The sequence below is a fragment of the Necator americanus genome, chromosome IV, assembly GCF_031761385.1.
Source record: "Necator americanus strain Aroian chromosome IV, whole genome shotgun sequence".
In the NCBI taxonomy this organism is placed as follows: domain Eukaryota; kingdom Metazoa; phylum Nematoda; class Chromadorea; order Rhabditida; family Ancylostomatidae; genus Necator; species Necator americanus.
The window spans coordinates 12165465-12183737 of NC_087374.1; the positions used below are offsets into that span (position 1 = coordinate 12165465).

The window sequence follows — 18273 nt, forward strand, 5'->3', positions numbered from 1 at the left end:
ATTGAGCGGGTGTCCACAAAACTGCGTCTAACGATGTACTACAATTGAGTTGTCCTATTTTTGCCTTTTTTTAAGTCTCAGTAGCAAATTATGCATGATTGATGGGCTACAACCGGATTCCAGTTAGTAGTCGGAGGAACAGAACTTTTTACCAAGTTCTTAATTTAGTGGTGAAAACGGGTTTATGTGGAATATAGTACGTATGCTTAGAGTTACGGATGATTATCTTTAAATAACTCGGATTGTAGGGCAGGGGTTGAACGAGAAGCCTAAGATTCATCCACCAGCTCAGGCGTTTACTAACTTCAGAGAGACTGCGACTATAATCCATCACTTTTCCTCGAAAATCCGAATTCATAAGGAATTCACAGTGATTCTGCACTGCTGTATATGAGAGTTAAATAATAGGGGAGCGATCGATGACTAGAGGTCATAGTTCTTTATCGACATCCATCACGCATCAGTTTGAGCGATTCCGAGCGCGGATCGATTGTATGGCTAAACGACATCGTGAGAATCACCTACTGAATATGTGGTGGCCAATCCGGGTGAACCGGTCTGCATTCACGTAAGAACAGACAAGCGCATCTGGCCGGGCCACCTTGTCATACGCTAATTTTCAGTCTATGGTCGGCTCTTTAACGATAATTAGACGTTCGCGTTAGCAATATATTGTTGTCATCGGAAGCCAGTTATTCGACTGATTCTGTTGCGTGGAATCCAGCCAGAACAAGTGCCAGAACTTGGTCCGAGGTGTTAGGTGATAGCGCGTAGGCAATTTGATCAAGTCATTGTCTACGCGCATCATGAATCTCGTTTCTTATCATATCGAAGCCTGTAGGAGGATTTCGTGGGCATTGTGATGTTAGATTTAGCGCGATAGTCGAAAGTCTAGATAGTCAATATTTGTTTTGTCCTCCTTTAATTCTTTACTTTTTTCACTTGTCATGTCCTCTTGTAGTAATTCCGTTAACGTGCGCATTACCGCATGTATAACTACTCTGACCTTCTTCAACTTTATCAATTTTCTCACTGAATATCTCAAAAACTGAATCACCAATTCGTATAGATTTAAAAAAAAATGAAATACGGCAATCTTCTTCCTTTTTAATAGCGATTCTTTGTAAGAATTTTCATTTCTGATGTATTTCGCGCATTAACGGCTTCTAAAATATAAATTTCCTTAATCTCTTGTTTTTTAACGAGCTTATGTAGAACACGACTGGTGATGGGCTTTGCAGAAAACGCTATCAGCCTATGAGGATATAAAAGTCTGGAAGTCTTGCACTGAATCAGACCAGACGTAGAGTTTATCAGAAAAAAAGGTTCAAAAAATTTCTACCGAAATAATGCGCTGTCTTAATACTGAATAATACAGAATTCTGTTCTGCTATTGACTATGGCGTTGTCATAAGTTTCATTTGTGGTTTTAAACTGTGGGAAATTTGAAAGAAAAACAGATAAATCATCCCACGTCAATGTGGAATTTACAACATTTCTCTTATTTAATGCTCTCTTATTCCTCTCATTTAATCTTAATTATCGTGGGAAGCGAATAAGATCTAAAACATACAAAGTTTTAAGTAGAGATTTTTCCGCTGATTTTTCTTGTGAAGGCGAATTTTAAAATGGAACGGAAAGTTTGCGTATTTGGAAACAACTACAGTTAGAGTTTTTCTAATCTAACAAGGCGATTCCATATGAATTTCGAAGAACCCAACTCCCATTTCGGGTACTACGAGTTAGTAGCTAGTAGTTGAAACAAGTAGTTTTGCTGATCAGAAACTTGTCCTTGTTTTCCTGTGTACAATGTTTTCCGGCGCATTTCCGAAGATTTACATGTTCATGGCGAAATAATTTTACTTCACAGCATGCTAAGCGGAAAATCGCTGCATCTTTTCTTCTCCTTTGCGAATTTAGACGGCTAGACGGCTCATGGAAGTATTGGATATTGGTTTCCACTTGTAACAAGGTGTCATGGCTTTGTTCTGCTCGAGAAGAAGTTGGAGTCGAAGGCCCCATTCTGGTCATTTCTGACGGGATTTGGGGAGAATCTTTCTGGAGTACGCCACTGCTTTGGTCTATGTAGTCTCTCGGAACCCCTGCGAGCAAAAGTGCACAGGAGTCCCGGTCTGCGGCTCCCTCGTTGAAGTCTTCAATCCCATTTCCCCACGTCCTGTTTCCCTCCCCCTTTTCCATTATATGTGCTGATGAGATTCTCGGCTTCAGCAGTGTACATACACATATTAACTAAATAGGTTCCATTATAACAGCCGCAGGTAGATAAAAGCAGCTAATAGCAAGATTGGTGCGGTGTAGCGCAGTCGGTAAGAGGTTCCGCTGTGTCTGGACATCATCGAAGGTTTGAATCCGCCCTAGCGCCAACTAAGCCTTTCATCGCCGAGAGGTCAATGAGTTGGTATCGGACTTGTCTGGGAGGATAAAAACACTGACTCTTACGATTCTGAATTGAAGTGAACGTTGCGGCGCATCCCAAGCGGATTGATTAACGGTAGACACTATCTTTTTACACTTTTCACATTTAAAGGACCATCACCTGCACCGGAGTTTTCTGTAATTAATCTCACTTCCTATTTTCGTTTAGTAGTTCGTAAAATTTAATCAGTGACCGTTATGGGAGCTCCGACAGGTTTTAAGGTCAAAATGAAGCATGTTGCAACGTTACGAACGATTTCACTTTTTGATCTCTCTCCCAACTTTCTCTGTGAGAGAGCCCAACAACGTCAATTTTGCGTTGTACAGCCTTTAAATGCTTCTTTTCAACGAACAAATACAGGATGCACAATCAAGTAATAGCGACACCGTATATTGATGAACATTTAAATTAATTAGTGCTCATACTCAAAGTTAGATGTTATCGAGGACGTCACCTATTAAGAAGTCAACTTGAATGGCCTTTCAGCGACAACTCTACCAGCTCTTTTTTCGGCCCACAACGTCCCACACTTTGTCAACATGAGTATAAGCGGCATTATTGATTCGTAATAGTGAGAGTTGCAAGTGCGCCCATGCTAGAACCAGACTTGGTTTGGACGATGTTTTTAGCTGTAAAAAAGAAGCTACACGATGATTGATGGAGTGTGAAATGCTTGAAGGGCGGTTACCTTTCTTTGCTTGTTCTTACTGCAGTTTGTCAGAACTGTTCTACGTTTTGTTACATGGGCAATGTGGGATACATTTCTCCCTTGAAATGAGGTGTTTCTACCCTGCTGTCAGTGTTTGAGTGTACTTTCTCGTCAATATCATCTGCCACCTACGCTCCCGTTGTTCGTCGATTTGCTCGAGCAGACAACACCAATTTGTCTCTATCGCGAGCAAGGGTTCCACTGGTTTCTCTTGTCGCGAACGACTCATGTCTGTCTTTGAAGGACTTCACAAAGAGTACTCTGACCATCGAGTTGGCGGATGTCCTGCGGTGTGTTTAATGTCGCGTGGTATCCAGTCGCTTACAGCTATTTTCCAACGATAGTCGTTGAACGATCAATGACGTAGGACTGAACTTTGAATCCCTTATTTTACTTGAGTAAAGCAAGCTAATCCTAGTATCTCCCTTTCAATCGAGAGTTCTATGACGCTGATTGCATTTTCTTCCTGCTTGCTCACATGGCTTCCCTTAATCTGGTGTTCCTTCAATTTTGTTTGGTATTATTCTTGTGAAGAGCTTGTAGATGGCAGGCAACAAACAAACTGGGCCATAGTTGCCGATGTAATGTGGGTCTGCATTCTTATATAACACCACGGTCTTGCTGGTTTTCCACTGCTTAGAAATCTTGCATTCCCCACAGATGATTGTATAGCCTTGTCAGTTGATAAGTACTGGCGGTAGGCTCATCAGATGTTCACACTTGATTGTATCAAGACTGGTTAAAGTATCATTTTTCACCGATATGATGGCGAAATGAAGGACCTCCGGAATGGCATGTCCATCTTCGCTCAGATGGTGGGGAATAGAGTGGATGTGGCTGTCGAAAACACTGAGTAGAAGTCGCAAATGACCTTCTATCTCCCCCTTTTCGATGCTGGAGTTGTTCCATCTGAATTCCGGAGAGCAGTCATTTTTGTTTTACGATTGGCTAAGTTCCGGTGCGTAGGGAATGCTCCTGCCCGCCTCTGCTGCACTGTTGCTCTTCTCTCTTAAAGGTCTTCTTTTATTGCTTCTCTGCAACACCTCGTGAACGTGAGTTCGTGATTCTGCAGCTCAATGCTGACGTATTAGGTTTGAGAGTTTTCGAAGGCAGAAGTTTCTTGATGGTTCAAAAATTTTTTTCTTTCCTCGTACAGTCGTGCAGATGTTCTACGAGCCGATCAAAATAATTGTAGTTGTTGTCCATCGCTTTATCTTCCCAAAAGCTGACTAGCCTAGCGAAGCGAAGAGGTCGCAGTCGATGACAGTTTTCAGTCTTCGCTTTATAAACTTCCTTTCTGTGTGAAGGAAAATTTTCCTTGAAGGATGCTATGGTCCGATCCCAAATAAATCTTTGGCACAACAGCGACGCCCCCCCCCAAAAAAAAAAATCCTTAAATAACAATAATGTGGTCAATTTCACTACGGTACCTTTCTTTAGTTGACTCCCACTTCCGACGTAGAGAGGAGAGCTCCTAGGACTCATGGTTTTCATGGTTGGTTTTATTTGTTTTGATAAACTTGGAAAACCTCTCTGTTGTCCATTCCATTGTAGGTCAAGATTTGAAGTTCTTCATGCGTTCTTCTAAGGCCAGTTGTGGCGTCGAAATTACCAACAAATACTATATAAGATACGGTCTTCTCCGTATTACTTCTCTATGTCCACATAGAGAGACTCTACTTCTTCTTCGCAGCTTAATTTTGAAGCGTAAACGACTAAGAGAGTCAAAGCTAGCGTCGAAACACACTTTCTCATCCACAGATTTCTCGTTGACGAGGACACCAACTCCTGTACTGTCGCATGTTCCTAAGAACAGGTTTTCTCCAGCGTCATAAACGGCGTTCAGTAAGTCCATTGAAAATTTGATTATGCAAGTTAGGAAGATCAATTACGACATGATCGGAATGACCGAGACGAGTGGATAGCGTCGTCTCGGTCACTCTGATGATGTCCTTCTCTTCCTAACTTGCATAATCAGATCTGCAATGGACGTTTTCGATGCAAGCAAGCGGGCACTGTAAGTATAGATCGTCATCCTTTTCTGTTTCGGTGGTCGAAACTCTTGCAATTCCCGGCGCTACTTTACCAAACGTTTCTCCATATTCACTAGAATCTTTCTTGATATCGTCTTCGTATAATTTTAAAACCCAGGGACAGGTTGCTGACTTCAGGTTCCACTGGTTTTCTGAAAAACGTTGCGTTTTCCCGGAGAGGACAAGTGGAGGTTATTTGTTGGAGGCGATTCCAAACCGCCTCCCTTGTAACTCCCAGTCACTTCACTTGAATGGAAGCTTTTGGCCGGACCATTGCTTGGGATACAAGAGTATTCTGAGTCAATTCTGGAACGCTGATCTTTGTGGAAGTAATCACATTTCAAATTTTCAAAAGGTCATCCTCCGCTAGATCACATAGTTCATTGCTACCAGAAACACGTAATAAATAAGTGAATGAAATAGTCGTTAAAGTGTATTCATACTGCATGCATTACTGTTGAAGAATTGCATTATGCGAGGCATCCTTAGGGCAGTGTCACAACTATTTGCGAAACGGGGCTGATGAACACTGTGTAACCTCACAAATCAAGTTAAATACTCCATGTGAAAATAGGAAGTCAGGGAAAACGTAAAAAAAGTAGGAATGGAGCTTTCCTAACGTTTGAGAAACCGCAAAGAATTCTTATCTTGAGAGTTTCTGCAATAAGATATGAACGTGGGATTTCGATGACTCCTCAATCTCCATTAATCTCAAGCCTATTTTGTTTTCGATCTTCCTAGATTTGAAAATACAAAGTCTTCACTGGTTCATTATTGTTGTGCAGCCTAAAATATAACGCTATTTAACTGTTTTTCTATAGACGGGAGATGAAAAAAGAAGAGCAGTGTTCATAATATTTCCATTCGCATCTTAAAGTACGGAAAGTGTTTGTAGCGCAGTCGGTAAGAGGTTCTGCTGCGGATGCACGATCGATGGTTCGATACCGCGCTGGTGTCAACCAAGCGCTACTTCTACTCGAGGTCAATAGATTGGTAATAGACTAGTTTCGGAGTACAAAAACACTGACTTAAATCTGTTGACTCCCTCAAGTCACTGTACAGCCAAACACAGCGTCCTTAAACAATTTCCGATTGAAGTGAACGCATTGTCGCATCCCAAGCAGATTGATGAACTGTACCCTATCCTTCATCCACTTTATACTAGTGTACATTCCAAATCAACAGCAACGTTTAAAGGCAGCGTGCAGCGAACCTGAAAATGTTCGAGCCTATACAAGCTTCATAGTTGGCGAGTGTAGGTCATGGATGTGAGCATGACCACGTTCAATTACCTGTAGTAGTCAGAAAAGGCGTGAGACATATAGTTGGGTCAAAACGACATGAAGCACGTACAGTTGCGTAAGCGGCTGCGTCGCGGAGGAGCGTAGCGGTTGGGATCGCGTAAGGATCCTCGCTACCGCCATCCATCGCTGCACTTCGCGATGGTCGCACTTCGATTCCAACCGCCGCTTCCAGCGCAGCCGCTTACGCAAGTGTCCGTGCTTCATGTCGTTTTGACTCGACTATATGATGTGATTGTGGGGATCGGGCAGCTTCTGTGGCTTGTTTGAGTTATGTTAATTGGATTGCAGATTAGGAATGATTTGTGCATGTTCTATTGCGTAATAAGTTGTATCGTTGAGGAGACAAGATCACACAAACTGTTTAACACGCTTTTCTTTGGATTATTAGGAGGAATTGATTCGTGGTCACTTCCATATTTATCAGCTACACCTTTTCTCCATCTTATTAGCGCAAAGCGATCCCAACAACGACAATTTTTTGATCCGCTGTTTTTACAAGTGAAAAGCTGTTCAAAAATCGGAGAAGAGATGTCGCTTAGTGTTCTTCATAGTATCTCTTGAACCGCATTTGTACTCCATCCGAGTTCGACGACAGTGGAATGCAAATCGTACATGTTTATCAATGTCACACTCCTATTAATCGGTTGAGATTTACGCCGAACATTGCGGAGTACACACAGAACAATTCGCCGCACAAATCCCACGTAGTGACCCCCGAAATTTAGGAGATATCGCATCGGACTCAAATGAATCATGAGTGCGATGTAATTAAATGTAGTGAGTGCAACAGGAAATGCTAAAAAATTTTAACTGCATGGACAACAAAGCAAAATACAACACAACTGGACAACAGAAGGATTTCTGTTATGTCGTTAAGTATATCCTAAATTTGACCTTCTTTGAATCTTGGCATTGTACAGTTGAATGATGCACTATTCTTTCAGCAAAAACTAAGATCCATCCTTATTCTGGCTAACGTTTCGGTATCGTTGCCTTCTTCAGGGTCTGGGAAATCAAGATTGCTGATTGCCTTAATTTTCCAGGCTCTGAAGGAGGCGACGACGCCGAAACGTTAGCCGGAATAAAGATAGGTAACAATCTTGCTCTTTGCTCTTTTTTTTTTGTTTTGGATACCTACTCCACAGTTTGAAGCTTTGGTGTTTGATCAAAGAAACTCAGAGAGAATTCCTGGATAACGTCAGCACTGAATACCTTCAACAATATGGACGTCTTCCGCAACGCGCCTTCTCAGCTTGACACATGCTCACTTCTACGAAGCTGAACACATTCGGTGCTGATCAATACATATGTCATCGTGAAACGGAAGAATTTCAAATAACGCACAATTGGGACATCAAGTATTTTATATCCAGCATTTCCCAATTACTGTGAATTACATGGATCGCTAACCCACATCATTTGCCAAGAAATGAAGCAATCCGTTGTGAAAACAAGTCTCGAATTGTTCCGCCTCCGCTTTCGCTTAAGTGACATATACGATAGCGCTCCTAATTCATAACTTCATTATAAATATCGCATCGATTTCCTTTGGTAACTTCCTCGAAAACAAAAGTAATTAGAATTTCTCATTCGCATCCGGACGGTACTTCTAAACCTCCTTCAAATACTTAGCACTGATGACCAAGTTATGTGATGATATGTGAAAAGCATGTGCGGAGGGGTTTTTATTTTGTGTCACAATTTTACTGGATTTTATTCCGGTCAAAATCAGCATAAGAGAATTGTTCAGTCATTTTAAGATAATATCTAACAAAATCACTCAGAAAAAAAGTTCTAAGTTGATTAATGTTCGCTGTGGACCTGTTCTTCCTAATTCCGCAAGACTTCGAAAGGAAGTTGTAGTGACTTCGAACGTTGCCATAGCTTCTGTTCGTCGATACTTTTTGCAGTTTTTTTTTGCAAAAATCAGGATTGTACTGTACTTCGCAACCTTCATTCGCATGCACAAATTCTTTAAATTTCTTGCAAACGTTGCATTACGCCTTGCGTATACGCTACTAGTACTGTATTCTAGAAAATAATGTCTTTATTCTAGAAAATAATGTCTTTCTCACTTATCCTAGCTTCAGTTTTTCTTTGACCTAAAAAAGGTCTTCATTCTACATACTAAGATTTGATGATTTAATGGCCGAAGAACAGCGACAATTACGGCAATTATATTAAAGTTAAGGATAAAGTTTCTGGCGTTGATCAAACCGCTTGGGACACGCCCCCACGTTCACTTCAATTCAGAATCGTTTGAGGTTTACGATCGTGTAACTGGTCTAGGCAATGACTTGCGGTGGCTGGGCGATGTGTCAAGTCAGTGCTTTCATCCTCCAGACAAGTCTGGTACCAATTTATCGACCCCGGAGGGATGAAAGGCTTGGTGAGCACTAGGGCGGATTCGACCCTCCGATCGATCGTGCAGGAAGCGGAACCTCTAGCCGCTACACCACACCCGCCCCGGTAATTATATTATTGAGAAATAATATAATTACCGTAACTGTCGCTGTTCTTAGTAAATGGTAAATAGTAAAAAAAATAGAAAATAAAAATATCTTGAAAAAGTGCTCTTTCAATTACGCGCATAAATGACTTTACGTCCCTCTATCTCTGCTAACAACGTGACTGAAAAGGACTTAGCAGACGGAACGCGACAGTGATATCTCTCAAAGAATTTCATTTGAGAAATCGAACTTTTTTGTGAACACATTTTGCACGTTTGCTGAAAATCTGAAAAAAAAATTAGATCTATGCTCTTCGAGTGCTGAAATGGTTCTCATTTTTTTGGGCTCAATATTGCAGATATTCAGCGTAGAAACTTCAGAAACCTATTATATCCACGAATTTAATTAGTCCGTATGTGCATAGTTAATTTTTGTCTTTCTGCTCTATTATTACAAACAGTTGGTGTAAATGCTATGTATATTTGATCAAACGGAAATTCGCAATCATATCATAACCATATAAATTGAAATATAATAAAACATATATATAGATTAATTTTGAATACTTTTAAATATTAAAATTGAAAGTTTTTGTTATCATCTGTCATATCATTCTGTTTTTTTTTTGTTTAAAGTCTAAATTTCCAACCTTTTACATTATTATTTTTATTTTAAAGTTTTAAAGATAAATGGGATAAAATAAAATAAAAATTTTACATTATCACCTTTTGCTTACATAACTGCTTCTTCATTTCGCTTATAATCAATGTGATAGGAAATGCCAACATTTCGACTCTCTTTTCCCGGTTTTTGGTTTGTCGCCTGCGAGATGTGCTCTCTTTCTCTTTGCTTTAGTTTCAATTCCAATGGTTAATTGTTTTGTTCATTCTGAAAGGTTCAAATTTTAAGGAAAGTTCGTGAACGGCGGATAAACCTTAAACGATTGTAATCGTTCACGCTGTATCCTTAAGTATCTTAGAGGAAGCTTTGAGACGTATATGTAGTTATCCATGATGATTTTATATTTTACAACCCGTTAACTTGAACAGCCCTGTTTTCGAAAGTCGAATGAGTTGATTTGAGTTGTAATGCTTGTTTTCACTTTTTCGAATGCACTGACGATTTCTCGGCCGAATCATTTCCTATGGCTCGACGGCAACGCTACGGTCGTGGTGATTCGCCCCAAATTTCGCTCTCGATCACTTGAAATCGAAAGTTTTCTAGGTCTCGACGCCTTGTGAAGTGCATATCCAACCGTTGTTGTGTGTTGCAACTTTTCGGCTACTAATCTCAGTAGAATCTCGTCGCTTACGTGCTACTGCTGATCGGTGGCACGTCTTTGTGGCATGGCGACTTTGGCCGCCTCGCCAGGATCTCAATCCCGACGTTATGCTGACGATGTCGGTATTTTGGAAAAGTCGGCAAAGTGAGTGATTTTGGTTTGATTTTTACATTTCAGATTTTTCTAACTTCTTCTCTTCTTTCGGTTTTCTTTCTTAGCATTCTGTTTCTCTGTTTTTCTTCTTCTTTACCCATTTCGTTGTGCCTTTGGTGTGATTTCCCAATCTTCTCTTAATCTAAGGAACTGGAACCACAATCTTGCTCAGCATATTATTCCATAACCTTGGGAAGAGTCTTGAATACCCAATACATGGTTGGAACGTTGTCTTCCTGTTGAAGAACCCCCTCCAGTAATACAGACTTATCACCTTTAGAGTGAATGTTGCTAATATTGTCGATATTTTGCTTCGCATGCGAAAGCCTAAAAAGACTCAGTGTCTTTTAGTTCCAAATGGAAACCTACAACACATGTTCCGAATTACTTCTCAGAATTAACTTTTTTTTCAGGCCTATTTTCCTCGGCCATAAACATTCTGTTTTCAACCGTTTAATTCGCCGGGTATAGATTTTGGGATGCAAATTATGGGATAATCTTATAGTGGGTGCGCAATTTTGTTTAGCTTTAACTTTTTTACTTACTTAGGTTAGGATACGCTGTTTGGCAAAAATTTTGAAACTTTATGGGGACATAATAGTTCATCAACTACGCTACCAATACCTGAATCATGGGAATTCCGCACTGAGCCGATGCTCAGACGTCGAAGGGCGACCTCACTTCTTTGCAGATGTGAAAATGTCTATTTTCACCATGAGGGTTTCATTTCCTTTTTAACCCCTTTATTTTTTTATGTGCTACGCTATCTTAAACAAGAATACTGTTTGGACATAATTTGCATTTGAAGTGGGATGCACATAACTTAGTGAAGATCCTGTTTCTTCGCCCAGAAAGGTTCTCTAGGTCACTGTTATTGCAGAAGTTCTGGAGAATTAGGTGTTGGTTTAGGGATGCCTGCGAGTACATTAACATTAAAGGCATTACTCCACGGATCTAAGGTGGTGCAGATTTCAGGTGGAGTATTCTTATAAGGGATAGTAGATTATGGAGAAGGGGGTGATTCCGTCCATTTCTTCTTAATTGCCGTAAAAAACGGCCCGGAAGATGCGGCGCCGCACAGGGCTGGCGTGCTCCAGTCGAACTCCTTGTAGAAAATGGTGCGCCAGAACGAATGAAGCCGTATTTTCCGAGCCGTTTTTTTACGGCAATTAGGAAGAAATGGACGGAATCACCCCTCTCTCCATAATCTACTATCCTTTATAAGAATATTCCACCTGAAATCTGCACCACCTTAGATTCGTGTGGTAATGCCTTTGAGTTCTTCACCCCTCAGAAATCTATGTTGGTGCTCAATGACAGCGTTCAGAAAGGTTTTCGATTTGGGTTCTCTCCTGTAGTAGTCTGGATTTAGGAACGCGAAACACCTATCACAAACCTAGAAATGAGATGAATGAAAATAGAAACCAGATTATCTCAGTTTATACAATGAGGATGGGGCAGGTGTAGTGTAGCGGTTAAAGGTTCCGCTTCCCGCACGATCGATCGGAGGTTCGAACCTGCCCTGGTGCTCTCAAAGCCTTTCATCCTCCGAGGGGCCATAAATTGGTACCAGACTTGTCTGGGAGGATAAAAGCACTGACTTGACACATCGGCTAACCACCGCAAGTCATTGCTTAGACCAGTTACACGATCGTAAACCTCAAACGATTCTGAATTGAAGTGAACGTGGCGGCGCATCCTAAGTGGATTGATTGACGCCAGAAACTTTAACTTTAACTTTAATTCAATGAAGCAAAATTTCGAAGTAATCAAAATAGTACAGGATTATCTACTATCTAAGAAATTTATTTGCATTAATTGATACTGCAAATCACGTATGCGGTGATGATAGTCCTAAATAGAAAATAGGCATAAATAGGAATAGTAGGAAATTTTATATATGATGATGTTAAGTCCCAGCTAGATGTAAGCCATGTATGAGGAGGAGTGCACAAAAATGCAGCGAAATTGATCCACTAATGAATTTCGGCATCGGTGTCCTTCGGTGCACGGTGAAATTATCCGGTTGCTGTCCTCTAGAACATCTCACCCAACTGCAGCCACATAGCGTTCGCTATCGTAATTGCACTGGTCGTCAACAAACAATTGGACGAGTTTTGCGAAGGAAATGATCAGCGCAGTTGACAATTCCAATTCATTGATCAAGTTTTCAACAGCCACAGAGATTTGATGGAGTGATTAAGTCAGGTTGAAGGTGTGGAAATTTGAGGCGAATACGGTAGTGGGTTCGTGTTACGTCTGTGAATAATAGCTGAGATGAAGCGCTGCTATCTTATAATCTGTTAGTTCAATGGAAAGTCGAGAATGAGAATCAAGAATGGGATTGCGTGAGATCTTGAGCAAATATGGAAAAAAAATGCCGTAGACATCACTTATCGATAGCGATTAACTTCTAACAGAGCGATTACAGTAATTGTACTGACGCTGCAAAAACAAACAGTTTTCATACATTGATCATCTTAGTGAGACGAAATGAGAGAAGAACTTTAAACTAAAAACAACCTGAAAATGTTGTGAGAACAAGCGAGCAGTCTTCTTTCTGTTGTCTTCCACAATCATTGCGCTATTCTTTTATTCTTCCTACCTTCGCCCAATGTCCTTGAGCAGACAATTGGTCAAAAGATCCATTTGTTTAAGGAAATGGTTGGAGTAAGGGAAAAATCTTGAATTGTTCAAATATAAAGTGACTAATTCTTTGAAATTTTTAGTCTTCTTCCGAGTTTGAAGCTCGAAGAGCTGGTGACACTGATACTGATCGTCACCGCAGTTTTCTTCAAAAATCTCTCCATTGGAGTTGTGTTAGGCATTGTGTTATCTGTATATATTGCTATCGTCTACGGGGACTTCATATATCGTTCCTATTTGACACTGAATCGCGACCTGAGGTAGGCGAGGTCCCTTATTATCGTCTAATCATCTTGATTTTAATTCATTTCAGTGGGCTGTATCTGATTTTAAATATTAAGTATGATCTGTGGAAGAAATTGCGAGAAAACCGAGGGCTCCATGAGATCTTCCTTGAAGTCGTTAAAAAGTGTGTCTTTCACGAGTTCTTGCGATTTTCGTCACACTTCTTGAATTCCTTGCAGAAACCATCACAAAACAGCAATGATAGACATTGAAACTGGACGATCGTTCACTTTCGCAGCTTTCAACAAGGAATGCAATCGATATGCAAATTTCTTCCAGGTGTGAGCGACATGAGCAGCGACATGACTTCCTCTGCAATTATGTAACCGTTTTTAGGGTCAAGGATGTCGTGCTGGCGATGTGGTGGCGCTTTTTATGGAGAATTCAGTGGATTTTGTCGCAGCGTGGATGGGATTGGCGAAGATCGGCGTGGCGACAGCATGGATCAACTGTAACCTCAAACGTGAACCACTTGCGCATTGTATTCAGACAAGCCGCGCCAAGGCCATCATCACCACCCGACTACTCAGACATGGTTAGTTTCCTTTATTGAGGGTTCCGTCAGCGTGTCAGGAAATAGTGTAGCAACCTTGTTGATGTTGTTGTTGATAGTTCAACGGAAGTGATTTCCAGACTAAAAAACATCTTTTTACTCAATTGACGCGGCTTATTTTTTGTTTTGAATGAGGCAAGGACAAATAGTTAACGGTCCCTACATTGACAATCGTTTTGGGCCGCCTTCTTCAGAGTGTGTAAAGCGAAGTACTTAGGCCACTTTTCTAGCTTGATTTTACACTTATTTTTTTGAACACTCAAATCCGTTACAATTCCATAGTTTCTCCGTCATACTTTGATGGTCATCCGTCGATGTATCCGCTGTGGGTCAAGGAACAACCCAAAAGCGGATTTGAGACCAGTGAAAAAACTGAACAGCTCTTGCCTCTGCTTCTGGAATGCTTAAGGGCACAGAATAAGTGGTAATATGATGGGGATAACAGGATTGGGAAACGCGGTGGTTAGGGGAATGTTTCCCAACCTAGGATCTATGGCGCGCTATTGTTTATGAGGTGAGCGGCGGTAGATGTCGACCGCTTTTCCGGATTGCGGCGGCCAAGTTGCGGAGCTAAAGTGTGCAGACTTTGGCGTCGACTGACTTGTTTGCGGGCAGCAGCTTCCACCACAGCAACACCCGCAGGTTCGTCGCCACGAATGTCCCGCGTGGGAAGTCACCGAAAGAGAATTTTCTGGGTTCTTCTTCTCCTTACTGAGCAGTTGTAGACGGTAGTGTGGATAGCCGTTTTCCTGCCCAACATCTCGTTTATGTTGGCGGCGGTCTGAGATGTTGAATGGTGTTTCTTCCACTTGTAAAAGAAAATTACCCGGGTATGACATCGATCCACTTGAATTACAACGCTGGGACAACAGAAGCGCGGCGCTCTTATATACCTTTGAACAGTAAGCTTCTGAAATAAGCTAGCCTCTACCTGAGCTTTTTGGAAAAAAGATGTGTCCTGGTTTCCAAATGTTGCCTCATTTTGCTCATTCAGCAACGATAAACACCTGGTCGATCGTGGGTCGACCAAGACGAAAGCCGTCTTGTTGATCGCGGGTAGTTCCTTTGCGATGTTTGATAAGCCGACACAGAATGATCTCTAAAACTTTGTGCATTGAAAAATAAAAGGACAAAGTCACTGGCGCATCAATCCACTTGGGATGCGCCAATGCGTTTTATTCCAACTAATCGTGGAGGTTTTCGAACGTGTGTTAGCTTATAAAGTGACTTGCGAGGGCCAACCAATAACCAAGTCAGTGTTTTATCCTTCCAGATAGGTTTGGTACCAATTTGTCGACCCCAGTGGGATGAAAGGCTTGGTTTGCAATAGGGCGGTTTCTATCCATCGATCGTGTGGCTACAACGAACTTTTAACCGACTGCGCCATACCCTCAGTCCCATTGTCCTCGTTCCTGACAAAGAATCGCCGCTATTAGTATAGTTTTCTCATTAAATAGTCAATTTATTTTAAAAAAAATGGTATTAACCGGTCAAAAGAGATTCTCTTTTTTCACTCAATCCTAACAAATTTGTGAGTTTATGTATGCGTACGATTTATCGCGTATGCACGATGCTTTGACTGCGACCACAAAATCAAAATCTGATTGTGGCGCCTGAGGGGAATAAGGGTTTCTTAAAGTCAAGACATTTATTTTGGCAAAATTATTAGCTGGAAATTTTCACGTATAATGTACGTTTATCACGCGCAAGTTTAAGTAGGAGCTGCTAAAATTTTCTTGACCGAAAGTCCTATGTTTCATTACTGCTGCCTTTTATTTCAGCTCTGGATGAAGCTATAGATTCCGAGCTCCTCTCTTCCGATGGTATGGATCTTTATGTCATTGGAGAGGAAGAAGATGGAAATCGGTTCACGCTGCTTACTGAAAAATTGCAAAGTCAACGAACAGTAGAACCAAGACGACTGGACGTTATCGACTTCAAAAGTGCTTTTTTGTAGTAACCAACCCACATTCATTACTATTCTTTCCACACTAGGAATTTATGCGCAATTCTTTCCACTACTCAGAAAAAAAGACCTCTTGCCTCCCTCTTTCCAGGCATCCTTTGCTACATCTATACAAGCGGAACAACCGGACTCCCCAAAGCTGCCGTAATGAAGCATTTTAGGTAGACAAGATATTATATTAGTTGCTGAATGAGTAATGTAATGAGCAACTGAGTTATCTCGTCACCACAATGTTTGCCTTTCAGATACTATTCCATGGTGATGGGCGCTGCAAAATCATTTGGTATCTACCCTTCAGATAGAATTTATGTCTCAATGCCGATTTATCACACCGCTGCTGGGATTCTTGGTGAGTTTACTGAAGGAGACAGAATCGTATACTTTCATGTCTCTCTACATCTCATATATAATATATCAATCGAGTAGTGGAAATAGAAGGACGGACTTAAAAAGTGATTGCAGTCGAGATTTTTCTAAGTGTAGCCGTTTTTAGCCGCTAGGATATGATTCAGCTAAAGAACGCGTCTAGCAAAAAAAATTACTTCTGCAAGCTCCTTTTTCTTCCCTTTTCTTCTTTTTTTTTATGAAAGAAGTGACTTTTATTACGGTTGTGCCACCTGCCTTCAAAATGTCCTGATCACATGTATTTAGTCTTATCACGACTTGTCCAAGATGAAAGTATTAACCTGGTTTTTAACGCGCTGGAGCAACGAGTTTTTCGACTCCTCACAGGCGGGCTCCGAGCGGTTTTCTTGGCAATTTGCCAAAGCTACGTAAAGTAACGTCCTCCGGACCGAAATTAGCCTACTTTTGGTTGTTTTCACTCTTTTTGCTTTTCTTTCTGGTTTTTTTGTCTTTTAAGTTTTTTTCATATTTTTGTTATATTTGCTTTTGTTATAGAGATTTATATTGTATATAAGTTATTTTTTGTTAACGTATTTATTTTCATGTTAATGTCTTTTGTTGTTTGTGAGGGAGGGAAAATAGGCAAAAAAAAACAAAAAAAAAGAACTTACTTACTTAGATACTTAGATGGCTCGCCTTCACTGGACGTGCGGGCCCCAGCATCTCTTCCACTCGTTTCGTTCCCTCGCCATTGTCATCCAAGATGTTCTCAAGCTTCGTGAGTGACGTTGACGAGGTTCTTGAGCCGTATCCAGCTGAGCTCTCAGCTGGTCCATCCGTGCAGCGAACACGTCACCCCATCTCGTTGGCGGTCTCCCTCGGGGGCGTTTAGAGTCCCTTGAGATACATTCTAGCGTTCTTTTAGTCCATCTATCGTCGATTCTTCTCATGATGTGACCGGCCCATCTATGTTTTGCTTTCGATACATATTCCGCTGGGTCGCGAAGACGGGACATTCTTCTTAAGTTTCAGCTACGAAGACCGGCAAGGTGACCTGTGCGCAGGTTAAACTTCAGGAGACATCTCTCAAGGGCTCTGTGGGTAGTAAGTAGCTTCCTAGACGTGGCCGCGGTGTCTGCCCACGTCTTCGCTGCGTAACAGAGCGCTGGAAGGACTGTCGAGTCGAACAGATGGGCACGAAGATCTTGGTCCGTCAGTTGGTCCGTAGCTTCCCTGACGGCTGCGAGTGCTGCCCATGCTGCTCTCATTCTTCTATTCAGTTCTTCCTTCAAGTCGTTTTCCATGTTCAAAGAACGTCCGAGGTATACGTATGACGGAGTTTCCACGATTTGGGAGCCTCCAAGTTGTACTCCTCCGTCCTCGCACTGGGCGTTCTTCATGAACTGTGTCTTCTTTCTGTTTATTCGTAGTCCTATTCTCTTCACTGCTTCGTTCAATTCGTTGAGCATAGTTTTTGCTTCATTGGTACTGCTCGAAAAGAGAACGATGTTGTCCGCGAAACAAAGGCTCGAAAGAAATCTTCCATCAACACGTATGCCCCTTTCTTCCCAGGATAGTGATTTCATTATCCATTGCAACCCAGCCGTGAGCAGCTTCGGCGATATAGTATCGCCTTGTCGTATCCCCTTCCCAATGGGTATGGTGAGAGGGCGGTGGAAAAGCTGTATTCTAGTCGTGCATTGATCGTAGCAATTGGCTAATGTCCTCACATACGACGCGCCCACACCTTGATCGACCAGCGCTGACAGTATTGAATTCGTTTCTACGCTGTCAAAGGCGTTCTCATAGTCGACGAAGGTTAGAACAAGGAGCTGGCGGTATTCCTGGCAAACCCCTATGACCCTCGACACGGTCTGGATGTGGTCCAAGCAGCTGAAGCCCTGGCGGAATCCAGCTTGTTTTTGAGGCTGAGCTTCACCCAGCGTCCTAGATATGCGCGTGAGGATGATCTTGGTGAATACTTTGTATAACACGCTCAGAAGCATATCGGACGGTAGTTCCGAAGGTCCTCTCGGTCACCTTTCTTATGGATAAGAACGGTTCGCGAGGTCTTCCACTGGTCTGGGATCCTTTCTTTCTGAAGGTAGGA

The 18273-nt window shown here is 41.7% G+C and overlaps 3 protein-coding genes across 3 annotated transcripts; 1 reads left to right on the forward strand and 2 right to left on the reverse strand.

The window, feature by feature from the left end:
- Positions 1–10279: 10279 nt before the first annotated feature.
- Positions 10280–16600, forward strand: RB195_001025 (uncharacterized protein; the record flags this gene model as incomplete). The annotated part of the gene is made up of 9 exons (XM_064197611.1): positions 10280–10359; positions 13098–13274; positions 13328–13423; positions 13479–13578; positions 13636–13834; positions 15634–15795; positions 15910–15979; positions 16064–16167; positions 16470–16600. 9 exons carry the CDS (start codon positions 10280–10282, stop codon positions 16598–16600), a joined length of 1119 nt encoding a protein of 372 aa, XP_064053492.1.
- A 261-nt stretch (positions 16601–16861) lies between these two features.
- On the reverse strand, positions 16862–17179 carry RB195_001026 (uncharacterized protein; the record flags this gene model as incomplete). Its single annotated transcript, XM_064197612.1, has 1 exon — positions 16862–17179. The coding sequence occupies one exon, from the start codon at positions 17177–17179 to the stop codon at positions 16862–16864; it is 318 nt and encodes a 105-aa protein (XP_064053493.1).
- A 12-nt stretch (positions 17180–17191) lies between these two features.
- RB195_001027 (uncharacterized protein) lies at positions 17192–18169 on the reverse strand (the record flags this gene model as incomplete). The annotated part of the gene is made up of 1 exon (XM_064197613.1): positions 17192–18169. The coding sequence occupies one exon, from the start codon at positions 18167–18169 to the stop codon at positions 17192–17194; it is 978 nt and encodes a 325-aa protein (XP_064053494.1).
- Positions 18170–18273: the final 104 nt, after the last annotated feature.